Below are 23,400 nucleotides of genomic sequence, written 5' to 3'. Positions count from 1 at the left end.
TTTTGAGCCCATGACGGATATGGATATTATGACAAACCCATTATGACAAAGAAATATAATTGAGGCTCCATATTTTACAATTTAACCAAATACATTGTTAATTCTGTCAATCCAAAGTTTTCATATTAGTGTATATCAGCAAACTTAAATGCGCATATGTCATAAGGATCTACTAGATAGAGATTTTTTTATAGCCATTTTCTATTACTATGTCATTAATAATACAAATTAGCAGTGCTGTCTCAACATTTACACAAAACACACCAGATTTCTGTATATACACTGAACTCCAGACATTTTCCTGAAGTTTCCTCACAAAATGTTATATGAGAATGCAAATATCCGAGCCAGTGATGTCCTGGCTCCTGCATGCTCTAGTCAGGCGTCCCCCCTCCCCTGAATGGGCTGCACATTTTCTGTTGTTGTATAAAAAGTCTGACCCATACAATCTCCTACTGTGTTCTGTATATGTCAAAGACAAACACTGGAAAATGTGTGACCACATTTCCCGACAGTCACATCTGAAACCCGGCTGGAGAGAGAACTCACCTGGCAGCCACCACGATGGTCCGCTGAGCAGAGTAGATGGTGAAGCAGTGGGGGACAGACCACTCATTCTCACTCTCCTCCACCTACACACAAAGGAGAAAATCAGATAAATTGAGTCTGGTGGAGGAAGGAGTTGCTGTGTTCTGATGGAGATCTGAACAGCTTTGTGTGTTTACAGTGGTTTGAGATTAGGAACTGACAAGAGGGGGAACTGAGTCAGAAGGTCTCAAGTTAGAGAGATCTGCCAAACAGCCTCTACTGGAGCAGCTACATAGATATGGAGTCAAACCATGTCCGTCCTTCCATTCAGCCTTTCATTCACTGTCCATACTGGATCAATTCTGGAGAGGGAAACTTAACATAATTGTTTATCTGACTACAATAGATAGTTGTGAGGACTGAGATGAGAGTTTAGTCTTGGGTCTTGTGTAAAGTGTGTTTTTTTGGTGATCTGCCTACACAAGCATGGGGATGGGGAAGGTCGGCTTTTTGCGTCCGATCTGGCAGAGCTCAGAGGACTTACCGGTGCATCCAGCACTATGAGCTGCATCCAGGAGTAAAGCAGAGACATGCACAGTTAGGAGACCCAGCCCCTTCCTTCTCAACACACTGATCAGCTCATACTGAAAATCCTTGGTGCCTGCACCCTCACCTGCACATCTCACTAAGGATTCAGGATATGTTTATAGCTTGAATACTCACTATCATGCCATGAAGGGGCAGCTGGCCGTGCACTTTGAACTGATTGGTTGCAGTCACACCTTTACTTGTGTAGAGGAGCATGTCTGAGAACTGAAAAGAGGACAGACACGTCACAAGATAGTTTCAAGTATGCAATCATTGCAGAAGGTTAAATTCAAGTTACAGTTGTTGGAGTTTTGTACGAACCAGGAAAAACATTCTTTGCTGCAGTCCTTTCTTGGTGAGCTTGTACAGACATCCCTCTCGTATGAACTCCTGAAGACAGGAGAAGCTTGTTAGATTTCATATGCAGTTTTTAACCAGTTTCACAGCGCCCCCTACCCTCTCCTCTGTGTCATTGCACTCACCCTCCCTGGAGCCGTCAAGTTCTCTATACCAATCAGGTCTCTCTGCAGCTCTGTCAGCTTCTGGAAATTCTCCAGCCGGATGAGACTACTCTGGAGTTGAGTGGCTATCTCTGCTACTTCCTTCAGAGCCTCTGCATAGAAAGACAAATGATCAGAATCCAAAATAGTAACATATCTGTCTCATTATCATCTGACTATAATGTATTTATGTAGTTTTCCACAAGTCATTCTATTCCATTTGACTTTTTCAACATAACAACAGATGAACCTCAACAATTACACATCACTCCCATTAAATACTGGACCTTAGATGCACAAAATACTTTTAACTTTAAGAAAGAACCTGTTAACCTAAGTTTGTAAACATGAGTTGTGTGAGCTGTCAGGTGGAATAATACAGTGTCTTCTAATGTAATCGACACAATTTCACTGGATATTTAAGAAGAAATTAAATTAGTGTCATATTTCTCGTAGATCAAAGGACTTGGATCTATGACTTGGTATTAACATTCATCTTGAGTGATCTGATCAAAAGTGGTCAATGCTAAGTTCACTTCTGAACATACCCAGATGTTTCCTCTGGTCTTATCACTCAAACCACATTCAGAGGTGGTCTGTGACACTGTGAACACGTGTCCTGGGACTCATATGCAGGACTGCCTACTCGCTTGCATCTCCCAATACAGTTATATCATGTTTGTAAGCTTCTCATCGTCCATATGCGGATTTGTTTGTGGCCATGATTGATACTTTTCTTAAGTAGCTAAAATCTTCACTGTTCAGATGCACAAGATGCAACCCATCCTACATCCTCTCTCTCCCTTGCTCTTGCTGACACATAGACAAACACAGTCACGTCAGACACATCTGTAAACTTTGCATATAGAGCAGGGAAGTAATATACAATCCCAGAAAAGATGGATTTTAATACCAGGTGTGAACAGGCGAACTTAATGCTTTACACTTTAGATAAGATCAATCAGGATGGATGTTGATGGCAGGTGTGAACAGGATCTATGAGAACTCACCCTTGCAGTCGTCGTGATCTCGGTGTTCAGGGGAGTAGTGTTTGCATAACCTCTCCAGGATGAGTTTGTAGTGCATGAGGCGCTGGATTGGCTTGAGTAGGAACGTGTTGAGGGGCAGGTAGCACACCTTCTGCAGCTCGAACTCCTTGTAAACCGTTTCCAGCTTCTTCAGTCTCTTGCTGGCCTTCTCCAGCTCTGTCAAAACCTCATCATGCTTCTGCAGGTAGCTGGTGAACTCCTGAGGATGATGAGCATAAAAAATGTAACACTGTTCGCCAGTCAAACAAGAGTATAGGTGTTGATGTTAATTCAAGAGCTAAGAAATCACCTTCAGAGCACACATGTTCCTCAGCATCACATCACCAATCCGCTGGTAGTCGCCTTTGACGTGAGCATTCGATCGTCCCTCCCTGGTGAAACACAGGTATGGCGATTATATATTTGTTACTTTAACGTGAGGAGTCTGAATAGATCTTACCACACATAAAAACAGTGAAGGACCACCTACCAGAGAGCCAGCCTCTGGTCTAACTCCTTGAGGAAGCCTCTGTGGAACTCATAGATGGGGTCGATGTTGGAGAAGAGGAGGGTCATCAGGCCTTCGGGCATGGCGTTTTCTTTGACCACAGCGCTGCGGAACCACTGGGAACAGGAACAATATAGTCCTTAGTAATATATCTTTCGATGCATAATGGTTCATTATATTTTCCTCACAATAACCACACTGTTTTTACATTGTCTTGGTAAATCCAAATAAGAGAATAGAATCTTTCTATCTATCTATCTGTTTGCCCTTAGAACTCGAGAACCATTCATCTTATCAGCTTCATAATTGGCACTTGTATTGTTAATGGCCTAGGGAAGTGCATGGTTGAATTTGGTGCAATTTAGACATAAAATATGTTCAATATTAATAATATTTGAATAATCCGGCAAACAGTGTCTTGAACAAATGTAGGGGAGGGGCTTAGCAAGCAGTCTGAAGACAGAGTAGAACTTCTTTTACGACCTTGCTTAATAATCCAATAGATAAATGACGGCCTTCAAAACTGGCAGATCAGCAATAACATCTGGCCCGCCAGATCATTTTGATAATCTGCTTATTTATTTTGCTTGCTGCTTGGCAATTTTTCTACAAATTAAAAGCCTAACATTTATTTTGTTGTCGCAATACTTTATATCGAGCGAATACACAACTTTATTTTTATTATTTACAGACCTTGGTTCAAACATTGTCTCAATTACTTAAACGGAATAGCCGACATGCAGATAATTGCAGATAAACCAGATAGGATGAACACAGTTTTCTAACCTCACTCTGCACCATAGACTGTTCATAAAAAGCTCTGCACACAACGTCCACGAACACTGCACTAGTTAAAAAATGATCAACTCACCACAGTGATGACCTCGAGGTCTTTGAGGTACGTCCGCTCTGTGGTCAGAATCTCTTTGGCAATGAAGTAGGCCTTGTCGGTAGGATATCGCTAATAGAGACAGAAGTGATCAAATTAAGAGATGAAGAACTCTCATGAGAAAACTGAACATTTCCTCCCATGAAACATTACAAGGAAGGTCAAGTCTGTGATATCTGCTCTTTTAAATATGGATTGTGAGGCAGGGGGTGGAAAGGTGGCTGTAAGCTGTGTACCTTCCTCCTGCCCTCCTCCTCCTCCTCTAGCCTGGCATTGCTGCCCACCTCGCTCATGATGGGGCTTTGCAGGGGCGACGGAGCTTGGCCAGGCAGGCTGAGGTTGGACATCTGGAAGGAGGGCGACAGGCAGAGGGGATCCTTGGAGTTGAAGGGCGAGAGCTGAGGGCTGTCCACGACGGATTCTATGGAAGAGGGAAAAACAGCTGAAATCAAATTACAGCGTAAAGGCTGGCTAAGTGAAAACAACAAAAAAAAAAGAATCACAAGGGTTGAATGAGTCTACCCAAAGAGGCCGAACATGAACTTTGTAACGGGACGAGTTTAGGTCAACAATGATGTTTTTCAAAACAAAGTTAAACTAATACAATAGAAAATGTGTAACAACATTATATGCTGGAGCTTTATCTTCTTCTAACCCGTTTCTCCTTAATTATCTAATTTCCTCTGGGAGAAAAAACACTGCACATTTCAACAAAACAAGTGGAATGGTTCATCACACACATTGGCCACAAATGAAAGAGGAGACAGCCGAGTCGACCAAAGCCAAGTAATGGTTCCCACATTTTCCCCCTTCTGCCATTGTTTTCAGGGCTGTCTACCAGAGGGACAAATGATTCATCACCAACTTATACGAGCACAGTTCCAGTTGAGAGAACAGGCCCTGCTGCTTTTGTTCTGCCTGAGAGCTTCACTACACAACAAACGAGGAGACAAACAAGTAGATGAAACACCGAGCTGTCCTCTTTACCGAGTCACCGGTCACCACAGCTGTTCTTCTAATTTTATTAGAGGGAAAAAAGGGAGAGAGGAAAAAGGAATGGGGAAGGCCGAGAGGAAAAAAAAGAAAAAGAAAAAAGTCAGAGCTCGACCCGGAAATAATTGCTCGAGCAAAAGACTTATCAAGAATGTGGCTCGTCTGGAGGGCAAAAAGTTTGTTTATAGTTTATCTGAAGAGCCCCACAGGGGAACGACACGAGGAGGAGAGGGCAGACGTCAGGCTCCACTGCGGGAAGACGGGGGTTTTGCTGGAGAATGACTTGGCACAAAGCCTGTCTAAACAGTGAGCGCGTACACACACACACACAGCTGGAATAAGGTTAAAGAATCTTGTGTATGAGTAGATACCAACCCCCAACAGCATAAGAGACTGTAGCCTCAAATATTGAAAGAAAACGACTGTGTTTACCGACTTGCTGCAAGACAATACTGACTTCTAATTCCGTTACACTACCGAGAACACCACACTAACATGGTTAGGTTCAAATTTTCCGGAGGGACTTGTGAATGCAATTGTTCAGAAAATGAAAAGGTACTGGCTCAAGTGTGCAGCAATACAACTTTTCAGAGCATGATGCTACTACATGTCACCCTAGCATTTAAAAACAATTCACCTATACACAATATTTTCAATCTGGTTCTATATTATATCCCCACAAACCTGATGGATTCTATAAGAGTGCTATATAAATCTTATGAGTCGTTAGTTCTGGATTATAAGAATCTTTCATTTAGCCATTGAAAGAATGTGTCCCACCACAGGGGTCGAAAGAATTACATGAACATTGCTTGAATGATTTCATTCTGCATCTCAAAAAGAATCTGACATTCATGGTACCCAAAAGTGATTACTTTATTCTTGAGAGTAAAACATACAAACATTAAGTACAAGTAGTGTATAATTAGTAAATATACAAGTTCAGGATTAAGTGAGGATTACTTGATGCATAAGTGCAGTTAGCATGGCTGGTTATAAATGTCAGCCCGTCAAGGATTAAATCGTAAACGTTGAGATTTGGGAAGTGTGACATGGCAGACAATGAACCAAGGCGAAATGTAAAAAGTAAAAAAAACGTCAAGACAAACCCTTCATCAGAACTCCACTTGTTATACTATAAGTGATGTTGTTTGTGAAAAAGTAGTCCTCCACACAGAGACAACTGTCCACACTTGTGATTGTAGAGGGATTTCAAAATAATACTTCTGAAAATACATTTCTCTATTTTCATGAGAAAAAATAAAAATGGCTTCTCGCCATCCTTCAAAATGACAATGAGAACAGGTGAGTATTTATCAACAGTCTTCTGACTTATGAAAGAGGAAAGCTATTCGTTAACATGGCTCCTATACCACAGAGGTGGTTGACAGGAAAGTCCTCAACCTATTTAAGTAAACAGGCACCTGAGATAAAAGCATACGGCATGAAAAGAGCAAAGGCAAAGGCACTGCGGTGCAAGTGCTGCTGACTAAACAAGACACTGTCACATGGACACGAAAGAGCTCAGTTTGCAGAAACTCATGTGAAATCTACCTTCAAGCAGATTAAAGTAGGCTCAAAGAAAAGGAAATTAAGCATCGGGCTCAGAGGAAATGATATCCGTGAAGAAACAACACACTACAAACATATCAGATTTCTGTGTTCTACGGTGCAGTCAAATCATTTCAAGTCAGACTTGACAAGACCAGACACCCCTGATCTCTGAAGCCTGGAGGGTGGATAACACTTAATAAAAAGCTTTTGTGCATGCAAGTATATTACTGATGGCATGTGATCACATGACCGACTGTTTCTTTATTAATGCTTAAAACGCCCAATGTAGAAAAAGTATAAGAAAATAAATCAAAGCTAATGTGCAAAAGATCCCCCGTTTCCTTCCAAAAAACAAAACACCACGTTGGCAAATCCTGAGGATAGCCAACGCTAAAACCCTGAAACGTGGCGACGGCCGCACGCCAGAGCGGGCGAAGCACCGATAACCTTTACCACAATAAAAGCCAACAATACCTGCTATTCTTAAAAGGGTCTCCAGGAAAGGCACAAACTCTGATATCACCAATTCCTAATAATTAGCAATCACTAGTGTATCAAACACTATCGTACACTGTTCATTTATGTTTACCAAGGCCTTACATATGTGTAAGATGATACATTCGTTTTGTAGAAGGTGGTGTTTACAGTCTACTTAATGGCTCATGAGTACATTGCCTACATTCTTCTACTTAACTAAACATGAAGCTAAATGTTAATTACTGAAATTTGTTATTTATCCTTCAACTAATACTGACTGAGGATTAATCTGATGTGAAACTGCTCCATCTATTTCAGCCAGTAGATGTCAGTGAGGCACACAAGTGCAAATGGAACATCAGGTCATGTAATGTCTTGTTTTGTTTTTACTACAGGTCTGTGAGGATCACTGAAACTGGACAACTATTGGTTTCATTTTTACCCCTGAGATTAGAGATTAGATTAGAGATATAATAATGATACACAACAAGTACCTTCTGCGATAAGAGATGTCAAAGCCTGATAATAGTTCAGAATTTGTTTACTGTAAATTAGGCTCGTAAAATTGTTTTTCTTCCAATATTCAAATCATTGTCAGACAATCAAGTCAAATGGTTGATGCTGACTTGAACTGCTATGTAATCAGAAAGCAAATATAAGATATTCTGACGACAGGTTGTTTTAAACATAAAACATTTTCCATAGTAGAAGCACAAATATTCTGCACTTAAAGGATACACCCCAAATCACCCACTAACCAAAATTTGTTCTTAATAGGAGTCCTGTATATACGAAATACGTGTTATTTTTCATCTCAACAAAAGATGAGTTTCATGAGAAGACAGGAATGATTATAAAAAAAAGTATCACGGCAGGTGTAGCAAGGACACCAGGTCAAATCACTGAGATAAAAACAAGTGCTGCTGCAGAAAACTAACAAAGGGAACATTTGTTTTCCTCCACTACCCAGTATAGAATTTAGTTTTCTATGATTGTACAGGCCTTGACTGTGGCCTCAAAGTGGTGCGGACATGTTACATTTTAATATGAGGGGATGCAGATGTGTCTGCGAGGCCCAGGGCCTGCAGGTTGTGGCACTGAAGAAGGAAACCCTCTATACCGCTGCTCCCTGTCAGGGGATTACTGTAGAACAGGTTCTGCTCAGGGGGAAGGATGCTGTCAGAGCCCCAGTCAGAGTCTGAATCGGAGCTGCCATTCCCAGAGCCCTCAGTGGCTGTGGGCGGGTAGCTGAGCTGCTCGAGCTGCTCCACCAGGTCAGTGAACTGCAAGGCAGAGCTGCTTTCAGAGCGTATGGAGTACGCTGGGAAGTTGACCATTGAGCTGGCCTCTGACTGGATGTCAGAGCCTGGCAGGCGAAGCGAGGAGGTGTCTGGGCCTCCATAACCAGCTGACATGGACTCACCTGCAGAGCTGAGCCCCAGGTTGTCCAGGGAACTGCACTCTGAGCGGTTATTCACCAAGGAGCTGGTCTCAGAGAGACCAACAATGCTATCAGGGAAGGGATTGGTGCTACCATTCAGATCCTCAATGCCAACACTAAAGATCCTATTATTGCTGAGGTCAGATTCTTCCACAACATGAAACTGATGTACTTTATCAGCAAGACCAAAAGAGTAGGCCTCGGCCCCCCCACCGTAAAAGGAGATTTCAGTGGGATCATCATCTATGAACTCCTCAGTAACATGTAGAGGTGAGCCGGACATTGAGAACATGGGATTCTGTTTCGTGCGCAAAAGCTCTGCCTCGAAAGCTTCAGGTGTAAGAACCCCCTTCCCCCTCTTCCCTCCGCCTCCTCCCAACGAGCAGCCGGGACCCCTTCTTCCACCAAGCTCATTATCCTCATTGCCATATTTGGAGGCCTTTGATTGGGAAGTACCACTCTCTACACACACAAACGAGGGGCTGCAGTGTACTGCTGCCTGATTGCTAGGGGCACCTTGAAAAGCGTAGTGGGATGGGGAAGCGGCCTTGACAGGTTCTTCCTTCGGTGGGCTGGGGGGTCTGGTGGCTTGCAGAGGGGACTGAAGCTGCTGTTGGTGTGGCTGCTTCTGTTGTTGCTGGTGCTGATGCTGCTGGGAAGGCGATGTGGGAAAAGGCTGCGGCAGAGGTTGGAGTTCTGTCCGTGGGAGGACACTTTGGATGTGCGCTGAGTGGAAAGACACTGTAGCAGAGGAAGGGGAGCCTGGGGTCCTGAGAGTGTCATTGAATGACAAGCTCTGTAACAACGCAACACAGACAGTACAAGGGGAGAAATGGAGGGAAAGGAAAATGGAAAGTGTTAAGAAGAGGAGAGTTATTTTACTTTATTAATCAAGTACAATATTTAGAAGGTTTTACAGAAATGGATCATCTTTGTAGCACCACTGACCTGTTTTGGCACATCTGTTGCTAGGGAACGAGCAGACATTCGTATTTTACTGTTCCTCCTGAAGAAAAAAAAGGAAGAATTATGATAAACACAATGTAGAAACATTTCCTAGTACATGCCTTGGAAGAATAGAAAGACAAACAACCTGTCTTTCCAATGAACAGTGTATGTACTACATATAAGGGAACACCAACCTCTGGTACGGAGTTCGCTTTACTCCGTTTTCCCTGACGTAGTCCACAAGTTGCATCTGGGTCCTTCCACTGTCGAGTTTTTAATTAAAAATAATGAAACCACTCAAATGTTTTTATGTTTCATTGTACAAGAGCCACAATAGACGCTATAAACAAGCATCAAATATAACTTATGACTTTGTTATTATGTCAGCATTTAATACCTGTATCTAAAGGATGAGCCTCTGGTGAAGAGTATAGCTTTGGATTTGGGAAGGGGTTGGTCAAACATGCGGAAGAATGAGTGATATTCCACACAAATCTTCCAAAAGATTTTACAATTGTCTCGACTGGCCATCATGAACTCCAGAGTGTCCTGATGAGGCCCCTACGAACAAAGATCAAAACCAAATTGAATGAAATCACACAGCATGCTGGTCCACCTAGCAGAGACTCTGAGACATAAATAAAACAAGTGATCCAACACAGTCAATTTTAAAACAAGGACACAAATCTTTTCATTAATACGTACATGGACTTCTGGGTGAAGCTTGATAAGGAACCGTTTTCTTTTGAAGCTCAGTTTACGAATCTTGGACCAATTGAAGGTATTTATCTTTGTGTTGCCCTGGGAGCAAACAATATGTAAAAAAGAGAGTAATAAACTTTAGAAACAAGGTTAGGGACTTAAAGTCACGTTCACAAAAGAAAGCTGTAATGACAAACAATTACCTGAAAAACCTGAAGACCCATGTGAGCAACAGCCAGATTGATCTTGGTGCCTTCTCGATCAGCTGCTGGGTGAAAACGGACACCGTACATCTCCAGTTTACGTGCTATCTCCAGGATTTGAAAATCAGATTCAGCTGGAGTCTGGCTCCTGGAGAAGACAAATTTAAATCCCATAAACACTTCTAGCTGGTCTTATGGTACACAAACAGCTAATGTACTGGTTTGAATTTTATCCTCTGGTCATGTTAAATCTCAGTCTTGGGTTATTGGATCATCAGGGTCCAGTTAGCAGTTGACATGGCTCACAAGATAATACATATTATAAAACTAGACACTGTCCAACATTGGGTCAAGACCCGTTTCAAATAACAGGAGCTGCTTTTTTTTTACTAATATGGCATGTGGTGTTCCCCAAGATTTAACCCTGGAGCCTCAGTCATTTAACCTTTTCATAGTTTCACTAGGCTGAATGATACAAAACAATGAAACTACCCATAATAGTTTTGGAGTTCACATCCAAATTTACTTGGTTTTATCACTAGGTGACTTTACTGCTTTAGATTTTTGGGGTAAGCGCACTAAATGAATCAATGAGTGGTGGAGCCTCAATTTTCAGCTCAGCAAAAGGAAAAAACTGAAAATCCTCTTCTCAACCCCACAAAAATCAAGTCGAAAATATTTTGATTAAGCATACACTCTGAATAATTTTTTGCAACGACATCGAGTCAATAACAATAACAGTTGTAGATAGAAAACAACATTACCAATTATGAAGTCAAAAAACTGACTTTTAAACGTTGCTTCTAATCTATGACCTCATTATGAAAAATCTTGGATGTATATCCAGAATTCTATTTTATAATTAAAATATTTTGGAAAATTTGTTTGGTTTTAATTCAGTACAATACGTATTTAAAGTCATTGATATATTATGTAGCACAATTTGAATTGTTGTTTATGAAATGTGCTCCATAAATAATAAACCGCTACCCTTTTCATAGTTCTTAAAGATGCCTTTACGATCATCACATTTTAAGTAATTACTTTATACCTTGTATACTTTTTATCCAATACCAGTACATCTGTCATTTGCTATATGATCCTTGAATAAAACCAGATGTTTTTTTTTAACCATACATTATGAAGACCAGGCCAACAGCTTGAGTTGAATTAACAGTCAACAGGCTGAGGCTTTACAGGTATAAATATGTTATACTGTTTTGGTGTGTGTGAATATATATATATATATATATATATATATACAGACACACATGCATATACACACAGCATATTTTAATGAGGCATATTGCAATGAATGAGGATTGTGGAGCCAATGGTATGTAATCTATTGGATATGGTGCAATTTTCCTTGTGATTTACTGCACACAATCTGAACAAAGTAAGATCGTATTATCTGCCAAATAGTGCAACCTGAAATCCCTTACAACTATGAGGATTTGAGAAACGTTATCTAAAACTCTGTGATTACAACCAAACAGCATGTTAGGAAGACATATCCATCCAATCATCACCACATTCTAATTTTGTTCATCCGTTAAGCAGTGCAATCTCCTTAGGGCCCTCCCCTTCCCCACTGGCCTTATGGCTAATAGACCAGCCAGAGCAGGGGATTAGGCCAGGGAACTTGCCGCTTGTGCTTCCACCCTGGCAACTGAGGGAAGAGATTAGCAAAGGTCTTTAGAGCTGCCTGATACACTGGGTTGAAAAGAGCCCCCGTTGGCCACAGGATAGTACTGTGAATACAAGCAGGCTGGTGGTGGGAAAAGTGCAGAGAGGGGTTTTGTCAGGCTCTAAATTCTGGAATGGGACAAACCCCCTATTATAGTTTTTCAGCAGGAATATTGTCTCTTTTCAATGACCTGATCATAGTTACCAATTAACATTTGTGTTTGACGCCACAGGGAAGATGCAGTGCAGTGTATCACTGCTTCCAAATGGCAAACCAATTTTTTGTGGTATAATTTGGAATTTAAGGCTCTTAGAGTTCAATGTGTCATGTAGCATAGATTCAAGAGTTTACGCATAGGGCATGCACTGTGCAAGTATAGGCATACACTGCCACCCAGCTACTAGTTGAGCTGGGATAAGCTGCCTAACAAAGCCTGAGTGAAGTTAAAAATGACTGAACAAACACCAACAGAAGGCAAAACACAGACACCTTCAGCCTCATAATGTTCCTTGTTAGATTAATAGTTTAAAGTGGATCCTCATCAATGACTGTATTTGCTTAAAGACACCAATCTGCTAACTATGTCCATCGGAAATCACTTGCCATTGTTTGACTCTCTGCAAAACTAACCAACAAAAGAATATACACAAGTGAAGTGTAGCAGAATCATTCTCCACAAAAAGTTAATTATGAGATGAAAAGCAACAGATGGCAAAACACGACATATGTAGTAACCAATTAAGCAGCGGGGGAGATAGTTACAAACAACTTTTGAATACTTCAGACCCGAGAAAAAGACTGGCTGACAGAAAATGGTTCCGCCACCTAGTTCTGCCTAAATTGTATGATTCATGTCTCCAAACTTTGTTGCAACAACCACCAATTAATATCACGTTAAAAAGCACAGACTAGGATGTCTTTTGCAAACACTGTAGAGATGTTAAATAAAGTCTACTTTATATCATAGACAAAATCCCAGAAGATATCATAGCATTATTTGTTTGTCAATATCGCACACCCTTTACTCCAAACCATGTATGACGACTGAATTAGCCAATTTTCAAATTCCCCCAGCAGCTTTTGCTTTCTCAGCAATGACCATTTCCAATTTCTCTGCATACCATGTTCACTTCACAGCTAAATAGAGTGAAAATGATCTTTTACCACAGTTTCAATTTCCATATCTGTCGAATATCACAAACATAAATATTTGAAACACTTCCTGTCCCTATTTCAAGGTAAAAGCACTCTATCATTTCTATTGACTGAATCCATTAATTTGTTTTTAAAGGTTTTTAATTGTTATTGCAAGACCAAAAGATACACTGCTTCTTACTGTAGAATCCTGATATTTAGATAAATACATAGACCTACTCTATTCAAGGACACCAGTCATACCAGAAACCTCATATAGCAGCAGTCACGTGCTGCACACGCATCCAGTACGGCATAGGCATAACATCCAGTGAGAGTCAAGAGGTATGTATGCATTTAACAAAAGCAAATTACACCATGAAAACAACATGTTCACATGTAATCTGTGAACAAGTGTATTATTTTACACCTCTCACAAAAACAGATTTAGCTTCTCGCTAATGTTGTTTCCTTGGTTTTACTGTGATTACACTGATCATTTATATCCCCAAGACATCACAGCAGGAGGTTAACTGCACTGAACCACAACTGTGCTTAGGTCTGAGGCCAGACTGTGACAGCCCTGTCCTTAGCCAAGCTGTGACGACGTCACAGTAAACTGGCTTAACATGGTGTCAGGAGTTAGGAATCAATCACAGTTACTCTTGTTACTCAAGCTAAAGGGTTGTTTTACTACACTTGGTATATTGTTTATATACTTAACTTTAAAGTAAGTAGCTATAATTGTATGTGTTGTACTTTACCATAATTTAAGAGGCATAGCAAGATTATAGAAAAATAAAGAATATTATGAAATGTGCACACTGAGTTGAGCATAAGTGTGAAATCAGCAGCTTAGACAGAAAGCTGCTGCAGCCTGGTACTCATCTGGGGTTTTCTGTGGTTGGTATGAGACACTGCATCAGAAAATGTAAACTTAATAGGTAAAATATTGTTTTAAGGAGCTGGAAGAGGAGCAGATTTTCAAAATTTGCAGGTAATTTAAATGCGAGTAACCCACTAACAAAAAGCAATTGACTTATCTCCTATTGACAGTAGGTGTTTGTCTTTCTGCTTTTTTCGCAGGTACGTAATGTTCGAAGTCACAAACGCACAAATGACTGAGCCGCTCTCTGACCCCAACGCACCAAATTGATGTGTTCACCCTGGTGTTTTGTTTCCATAAAATCATCAGAGCCGGAGCTGCAGAGTCTTTTACTCCGAGAGTGAATGCCAATTGAATCCATTAACATTGTAGACAAATTCCAGATGTTAATTAGTTTTTTGACCAGTGGAAAAGGGACTTAAGAATGTGATAACAACAAAACAGTCATTCAGGTAAATGAGCAGCACTGAGAATGAAACATGGAAACTAGGCGTCTTATAGACAAGGCGGCACAACTTACAGATGTCTGCGGTGGAGCTCCATGATCCTCTCTTGCACCTTCTCCTGGTAAGGCAGCATCTTGTTGCTCCTCAGGTAGTCTGCGTCTGCTATGTCGTCATAGTCGCCAATCTCCGCTGTGGAGAAGAGTTAAGAAACATCGATGTAAGGATCTATTTAGAAAAGTCTATCGATTCTGAATGTGTACACATTGGATTTGATGGGCAATTCATTTCAAAATTCAATGACATTAGAATGTTATTTATGTAATAGAGCTGAATTGACCCTTCAATGTTAGGGTTGAATATTTCTCACTAAAATACACTTAAAAATGGAATATTAAGCATTTACTTAAATTGTTCTCGTCCAAACCGTTTTTACGTTACTACAGCTGTTGTAAATTGATACATTTTCAAATGCAGTCATTACATTAAGAGACTCATTTTCATCTGGTACAATATATTTGCAAAGTTTCAAACCCAAACTCTTAACATTATATTTACAATAACAGCGTAAACATACACTGGACGAGGTGAGATGCCAACAGGGCTGCAGTATTTTCTGTGCAGATCAACCGGCCCTCCATCAAATCTCTCTTCATCTGCAGGGAGAATAAATACCTACAAAGAAAAATACAGAGTTCAAGCATTTTTGTTCATGGGGAACTAAAAAGAAATCAAGCAATGGATCAAATCATGTAACAACTCTTCAAAATAACTTGCTAAATCACAAATTAAGATTTGTTAAAGGTGGAGTGAGTCATAAATCAATAAACATATCTCCTCATAATATCTCCTCATTGTCAACTAGCTGTCCATTCTCTGTGTGTCTTTCTATACAGTCCAGGCTCTGTAAAAGGGCAACAAATAGGTTTGGACCGGGCCAACAATACTATCCCAGCCAATCAACAATAGGGGGCGTCCGTGCATGTGCACAGGACAAGGAAAAGCAGAAGAGAAGAGGGGAAATGGGGGCGGGGGGTAAATCTGGCACATGCTAATGGCTGGTGCCAATATGAGGATTACCAAGGAAAGGAGAGGCAGACGTCTATGGCGTCTAACATTCTATTGCTGCCAGACTATGTGGAGTTTTAAATGGGACTGACTTGAACTGAAGACAAGAGGTGGCGCTAATGTGAGTGCATGAAGGCAACTGCTGCTGATGGCAATGTGCTGGCAGCGGGACAGCGGCATATACTCCACAAAATAATTGAATGGTAAAAAAAAAAAAGAGTAGCCAAAGAGATGAAGAAATATAAAAAAGAAGCACTATGATCAGACAAGGGAAAAGGCATGGGTGCTGATCTCTATCATGGCGACAACATTCATAGAATCACTTCCTCTTAGAAAAAGCACAACATTTGTTATATTGCAGTAATGCTTTATATCAAGCTGAAATACAGTGCTTTAATTTGAAAAGTTCTGAACTGGATTGAATTTAAAGGATTGTGTCGATTGCTTAATAGACTTCTGAACTACAAGGAATATTTTAGAGGTAGCTGCTGCGTGCGCATTAACACAGGCAAAGCTGACAGAACAGTCCATTCCAAACAAGCATATTAAGAATGGGCATAACACTCAGATCTTGATTTATTCAATAGCCAATATCAATCCATTGCCATCCGTTTTCTTCAGACGTGTAACAAAATAAAATCTTAATCCTCTTAAAAACAGGTGTCATGCTTCATATACAGAGAGAGATGTTTATACAATTAGCATGATTTATTTTCTGACATCACACTAGGAGAGGAGCAATTTGTTCCCACAATTCTCTCAGCAAGATTCTCTTTTCTCTGACCAGATGACTAGTTTCTTACTCTTCATCCTCTCACTGAAGTTGTTATTACTTATATCTGATTTGCCACAAGGGAAGAAGGGACCCTTGTGTAATTTAAGGGGACCGACGCAACTTCTGTAGTAGAGCAAATAAGGTAATTTGGCCTTGGGTATGCCCAACTACAATACTGTGCGTACAGATCCAGTTCCAGTTTTACTTTAAATTTTTTTTTAAAGGAAGTCGTGCTGCCTTTTCAAAGCAGCCGCTTTTCCCCCATTGTAAAGTCGATTCCAAAAGGTTGTTATGTACGGAGATATACAGCCGCCAGACTCACTGCATAATTCTATCAAAGTAACTGATAACCTAAATCCCTGTACTCTACCTAAAACATGAGAACACGCAAGTCAGATGTTACTCAAGGTCAAATTTTACAACTGTGAACGCTGCGTTGACATTTTTGTTTGATACCTTGAGGTTTTTGGTTAAAGCAAAATATTGACACATGCATTGGCTTTTTACTGGGTACAGCTAAACATAAAAAAATGTAGGAGGACAAATACTGGAATGCCCTGAAGCCAAAATCGTGAGCTTCTGAAGAGTAAAAAAAGGCCTTTCTGCACATGCAAGAGATAAATGTAATATCCAGGAGGAAATTACAGTCACTGACCTTGTGTACTCCTCCTGCAGCTGACCAGGGTCTGGAGGAAAGAATTTCACTGCCAGTCTAAACAGGGTATTTGCTGGTCCTGAAAAACAAACATGGAAACACATCATCAACACACATGCACATTTCTATTACAGGGAACCTGAGCTAATAATTTATCTCACTTACTTCTGACTTGTTTAAAAACGGGTTTTGTGGGTTCCAGCCAAACCTAAAAGGAAAGAAATCATCCAACATTATGAGAGGTTTTTACAAAATCTGACAGGTGGTGACAGCTTTATCTTAAATTGCTCTTTCACACCACACAGTTTGTATATTGTGTCAGCATCTAGATGATAGCAGAGATATGCGGCAATGTTTTGCCACAATCTTGTGGGAAAACGCTGGCTACAAACCCATCAACAAATTATTATTGAGGGAGGAATGTCCCTAATCCAGAATGATGTATTGAGAAATTGGTATCAGCTGATATTTACACAAATTCTTCTATCAGCTCATAGTTACACATATGCATGTCAGGGGAAGAAAAGTATAGATATACTTATCCATCTGTTGCTTATAACAAAACCAATATGTTGGCTTTGATCTGTTTATAGATGAGAAATGTTTTTCATTGTTTCCTATTTATTTAAATTGTTTTCTACACAGGAAATGTGAATGATGCTTAATCAATGCTTAGCCAGTTTTGTTCTTTAGAAGTTTTAAGAAAATTTAAGTTAAATAGTTTTTGCTAAGTCCTTTTGGTCTGTTTTAGACAGTTTAACTGTGTTCACAACAGTGCCGCGAAATGTCTGTAATGACGTGTGAATCTTTATGTTCTATTGTTTATTATTTGCACATAAGTTTGTTTAAAAAAAAAATCATGATACATTACGAGTGAAAAATACAGACAGAAAGAACGATAAAACAGCCAACTGGTTACTTGGCTAACAGTGTGTTTTTCCTTTGACAAAGATTGTTAGCCTTGGAAGTTATAGCAAAGAAGAGCAATGATACCGTTAAAGCTGATAATTCAAGTAAACACGTCAACAAAATGACTTTCATATCTCTTCTCCATTGCTTTACCAAAAGTTGAAGGTGGTCTTGAATTCCACTTATGTTTCTGGAAGAATAACATAATGGAAAGTCTGACATATGGGCACATGTGTCAGACGAGTTAAAAATATGCTTAGATTATATAGTGCTCAGGTCCAGTGAAAACAACACAACCTCACTGTGTGCGCTGTAGGAAGCCAGTTAGCTAGAAGTAGTGAGGAATGACTCAGAAGTTGGTCTTGTTCCCTGACTTGGGTCTCTCTGTCAGCACGCTGGGACCGTTGACCTTTAAAATGTTTCCTAAATTTGCTTGTCAATACTTAACTGACACATGTAATCAGTTTGCATGTCAGTTCCTGGATTTTCAATGTGTCCGTTTCAAACAGGAAACTGAAGACACGCTTCCTGGCGTACATACCCAGTTCATTTGCATGTTCTGATACTCGAGGCCAAAGTAATCACTCTCGATGAGGTTGCCTCTGTGGAAAACCTCAGAGAGAAGCGACTGTCCAAGAGCTTTGGGCTGGAGGAAAAAAAACAAAACAACAGAAGAGATGGAATCATTATTTTCATCACATTAGCATTAGGATTTCATATGACCAATGATGATACATCATAGAATATGAATGATGGGAAAAAGCTTCCTTTTAACAGAGCAAGGCAGCTGACAAAAAACATTGGTGAGTTACAGAAATCAAATCTTTACTCAGGCTACATCCACATTATTGCTTTTTTGTTTGTAATCAAATCAACTCTGCCGGGACCGCCGTCCACACTACTCAAAGTTTTTGAGTCGCTGAAACGGTGAAGTTTGGAAGCGCTTCTGGCCCTGCTCTAGTTTGAAAAGTCCAAGTCTGGACGGGTTGAAATAAATATGACGTAGACACTCACAACCGCTTGCTGGTAGGGTCTTTTATGTCACGGCATAGCCCTCTCTGATTCGTCGGGCTCCTATCATCTGACCAAATTAAGGAAGAAAACAACCGGAGGCTCTCACTAGGACATTTGCGTTCACACCTTCACCTCCTCTGGAAAACTGCAGAGGAGTTCAGGGACAGAATATATTTTGCGTCTGTAAATGATCCACTTCATTACGCATTTTATGGCCACATGCCTTTCATCTATCAATTCAAATAGTTTCTTAGACTTTGATGGACAAATAGACAGCAAACACGCATCCTACTGGACATTTCCTGATATCTTCCTCTGAGAGCAGCATAGTCACACGCAGGAACTCTAACGATGTTTACCCTCTCAGCGCTCTGGGGTTTGTTTTCACTAAATGAAGAACTAATTACTATGTACTAAGAACACACTGCAATTGAGGTTTGGAAACCCAGCCTGTGACTTTTTGAGAAAATTATAGCCTGAGACATCTGGTTGTAATGTAAAATAGTATTTTTAAAAGCCTTATAAAAAGAACTGCTTTGCATCGGCTAAAGTCAAACACTGCAGCTCAAAAGAGCACCAGGAGATTTACTGTAGTTAGTCTTTTCATTCCTTTGATACAATCACATGTTCTGCATCACAAAAATCTATAAATTGCAGGTGAAACCTACTGACACACCATCCATAAATGTAGGAATCTCCTGTAAAATGCCTTTTTTCTGTGCATTTACAGTGTCTGATTTCAGCTGATCTCAGCCTGGGAACAAAAGCCTGTGTGTTACAAAACTTTGTCTGGGTCGTCTTTAAGCGGAGGCCAAGCATTCTACTCACAAAGCATCCTTAAGTATCTAAGACCAAATGTAGGCACATTTTGAAGGATTCTGTCTCTGTTTGACTCGTTCAGTGAAAGGCAATTCAACTAGGAGTCAATGTAATCATATACCAATCTCAAAGCTGACGTATACCAATGTCTGATGTGCTTGGTAAACAAAGTAATTTGAGTGTAATAAAATCTTCTTTGAGTAAAGGCAACATGTCCATACAAAAACCTCCATTTCTGCTGTTTCCACTTAAAAGTATATAATGTTCATATCCTTAAGGTTTCATTGCATAATAGAAATAATCAGGCTGCTCACCGCTAGGCCTTAGGATTTATATTATGTATATATATCAATTGATACTCTACCAAAACTATAACTCAGAATTACGAATTAAATTCGACGAGTGTAAAAATAAACGGTTATATGAATGTCATGAGCAAATGTATCTGTGTTGACTGGTGTGCTGTCAGTGGCCCCTCCTTTGTGTTACTCATTAACCCTGTGCAGGAATGTTAAACTGTATTCAGAGCGCTGTCGTCTCGAGGGAGAGTATAAATCTCCACTGGGGTATTTAGCTTTTATCGTCCACAATCGGAGAAAGAGGGATGACTCAGATCTAATTTCTCCCTGAAAGCTAACTAACAGGACAAGGCACAGGACTGAAGATCACCCTCGCATGAAATCACACAAAAACGTACTTTTCACTGCCGAGTGCCGACTGCTGGGTTATCTGTGTGTCCGATCAGTTACTGTAGACACACTGTGGGTGTTCAGTTATTAGAGCACTGCAGGGTTATCACCCTAGTAAAATGCGTGGCATCTTTGAGTTCAAGAGCAGAAACATGTGACAAAAGGAAAAGAGCCAAACTTGAATTTAGAGCAACAAAATGACAGACGATCTGCTGAGCACTCACTGTGGTGATCAGAGATCCAGGAATATAATATCAACCACAACAACATTGTGACATGTCAAAGTATTTTCTGTATAAAGAAGAAACGCCTTTTCCTTAAAGTTTGCCTTTGCTGAAACAATTTGGTACTAAAGCAAACAGCAATTACAGTTGGCAGCAGCCCCATATGTTGCATTAGAGAAAGTGAGTTCCATCCAATTTATATGTGAATACATCCAGCTTAGTCATCAGATCACAATTCCTTTCAGTCACAATCAAATCTGAATTATTGAGAGTGTGAATATCCTATGAAACCACAAAGCATTCCAAAAAAAATACTGTGAAACTAACTATGTTTTCCTTCGAAAATATGCGTTTTCAAACTAAAATAATACCCGTACACATGAGCATTTCGAATCAATAACAGTATTAATCCCCAACCTTACTAAGACACCTAAAAACACAAATCACGTACTCAGGTACACTGGACGTGGACCTGATGCAGCTAATGCTGGTTGTTTTCTTCTGGAAGTGGGTCATGTGATCAAGGCTTGACTAATAAGCAAATGCGAAGTTCTGATTGAAAAGACACAATGAGTAAGTGGTTATGAGTGTCTACGGAGTAGTGTGGACAACAGACATACATAGCAGAGTAAAACTTAGTAGTATGAATGTAGCCTAAATCTAGACATTTGGTCACAAGCCTGTCTGCCATCAAGACTAAGTTTATTTTGCCATGCAGATAAATAAGTGTCACAAATCAGCCCAAATGCCTGTAATGTGACAGTGAGATTGCATTTGTGCACACCCAGCTTGTGGTATGAATCATGGTCTCATCTCTGAGCTCAGATGTTAGGGCAGGTCAGTGGGTCACCCAATCAAGCTACGAAAGCAGCAGGGATTATAACAAACAGATGTTTCTCTGGGAGGAAAATCTTCCTGTGTGTGTGTGAGTACTGAGCTTGAAAAGCAGCCCCCTATGTGGGAGGACAGCCTTTCTCATTCACAGAGAATGAAGAATAAAACAGACAAAAACACTTGTGTAACCCAAATATCATCCAGCCCAGTTCAGATTCAATGCTTGGGTGGGTGTATCTTGCATGACAGGTTAAACACGATATATCAAACAGCAGTTGATAGTTCCCAACCTCCAGTGAATGGCGGTGAGCTCTAGCAGAACCTCCTACTGACAGCAGGGGTGTGTTGGGGCTTGTATTTGGCACAGTGGGACATGCATTGTTTGGGCTTTACCACCAGGAGATTTCCTGCATTTACCATACATGTTAAATCTTGGCACATCGGTGGCCAATGTCACAAGTTTGTGAGAAGACTGTTCAAAGTTCAACAGGTTCTATGATGACTTTATTATCTAAATGTCGACTTTCAATCTTTGGCTGATGCTGGTAGCTCTTTTCTGGCTTTAGGACACACCTAATGACAGTTGGGCAGGACCTTTGTTGGTATATAAACACTAGATAGTGGTAATCAGGATCAGGCGCTTTACTGTGCCTTCTGCTCAAGTCACCTGTGTAACCCAGATAATTTACAGCCTCAGCTTGGCTTTCAAAATTTTGAGAAAGGTGTGGCGCCTAAGCTTCATCCAAACTAACACTTTTTCATTTAAAAACTAAAGCACACAAATGATTTGAAGTCTGTATTTATATAGCACTTTTCTAGTCTTAATGACAATTTAAAGGGCTTTACAGTACAGTTTAGACTCACATTCATATAGTGCATCTATAGGCAGTTTGCCAATATGAGAAGGGCTTTGGGGTTCAGTATCTTGGCCAATTACACTTTGGCATATGGAATAGGGAAGCAAAAACCTTCTGGTTGGAGAACGACCCGCTTTATGTCCTGAGCCACAGCCGCCCAGACCGCTTGTAATATGACCATTCACATTCATTTGGCAGTGACAGTTAGGGCTGAACGATTAATTGCATTTGCGATAAAATCGCGATATGATAAAACGCGATTTTCTAATCGCAACGAGCGCGATTAAAACGTGCGAAAGAGAGTAGGGCTCTGGGATGCTCTCCTCACCCACAGCAAGAATGCCGCGGGACCACAAAACTCCTCCGATCCAGAAGATAGCGAAGCAAGCCTGCATCACCTACAGGGTCCCAAAGTCTTCAGCCTACGTGTCGGACACACAGAGCGAGCTCATCTCGCCGGTGACCACGGTGCGGGCGGCGGGCCTGAAAATCGCTCCCCGGAAAAACTAGCCGAGCTCCGGGGCGGCGCGGCTCCAGAGCCCCCCGGTCACCTACATGTACATCTGCGAGACGGAGGTGTTCCTGTTGAGGCCCGGCGCCTCTATACTGCTGCACGACCACCCGGACATGAACGGGAATCTACGGAGCTACTGATCCCCAAGCTGCCCTTCCAGCGCATCCAGCTGGCCCGCCGCATCCGCGGACGCAGAGTTTAAACTGTTACACCCTGTTAAAGCCCTATGAGATGAATTGTAATTTGTGAATACGGGCTATACAAATAAAATTTGATTGATTGATAAATTGCTGCTGCTCCACTTACTATAACAACGCTGCATTCCTACACTTATAAAATGCAATTCAATGTGGAAGTAATCCAAGAATTCAGAATATGTTACTCAGATTAGTTAATGTAACGGAATACGTTACAGATTACATTTTAGGCATGTATTCTATATTCTGTAACGGAATACGTTTCGAAAGTATCCTTCCCAACACTGGCAATGTTACTGACTTGGGAGCAGTAACGAACCTATAATTAAAATG

At 40.7% G+C, this 23,400-nt stretch overlaps 1 protein-coding gene across 1 annotated transcript in view; it reads right to left on the bottom strand.

The window, feature by feature from the left end:
- farp2 (FERM, RhoGEF and pleckstrin domain protein 2) overlaps window positions 1–23,400 on the bottom strand; it is a 33,471-nt gene that overhangs the window by 4,904 nt on the left and 5,167 nt on the right. The window contains exons 3-22 of the mRNA XM_053430097.1: window positions 18,461–18,565; window positions 17,176–17,218; window positions 17,011–17,089; window positions 15,090–15,187; window positions 14,590–14,704; window positions 10,360–10,507; window positions 10,160–10,255; window positions 9,852–10,015; window positions 9,649–9,717; window positions 9,455–9,512; window positions 9,023–9,302; window positions 4,278–4,462; window positions 4,024–4,113; window positions 3,135–3,268; window positions 2,955–3,036; window positions 2,627–2,864; window positions 1,599–1,729; window positions 1,438–1,506; window positions 1,252–1,341; window positions 550–632 (exon numbers count right to left, since the gene is read on the bottom strand). Of these exons, the coding sequence (XP_053286072.1) occupies window positions 550–632; window positions 1,252–1,341; window positions 1,438–1,506; window positions 1,599–1,729; window positions 2,627–2,864; window positions 2,955–3,036; window positions 3,135–3,268; window positions 4,024–4,113; window positions 4,278–4,462; window positions 9,023–9,302; window positions 9,455–9,512; window positions 9,649–9,717; window positions 9,852–10,015; window positions 10,160–10,255; window positions 10,360–10,507; window positions 14,590–14,704; window positions 15,090–15,187; window positions 17,011–17,089; window positions 17,176–17,218; window positions 18,461–18,565 (2,357 nt within the window). The remainder of the gene's footprint in view (window positions 1–549; window positions 633–1,251; window positions 1,342–1,437; window positions 1,507–1,598; window positions 1,730–2,626; window positions 2,865–2,954; window positions 3,037–3,134; window positions 3,269–4,023; window positions 4,114–4,277; window positions 4,463–9,022; window positions 9,303–9,454; window positions 9,513–9,648; window positions 9,718–9,851; window positions 10,016–10,159; window positions 10,256–10,359; window positions 10,508–14,589; window positions 14,705–15,089; window positions 15,188–17,010; window positions 17,090–17,175; window positions 17,219–18,460; window positions 18,566–23,400) is intronic.

The sequence above is a fragment of the Pleuronectes platessa genome, chromosome 9 (genome assembly GCF_947347685.1).
Source record: "Pleuronectes platessa chromosome 9, fPlePla1.1, whole genome shotgun sequence".
NCBI lineage: Eukaryota > Metazoa > Chordata > Actinopteri > Pleuronectiformes > Pleuronectidae > Pleuronectes > Pleuronectes platessa.
This window is presented reverse-complemented; position numbering and strand designations above follow the sequence as displayed.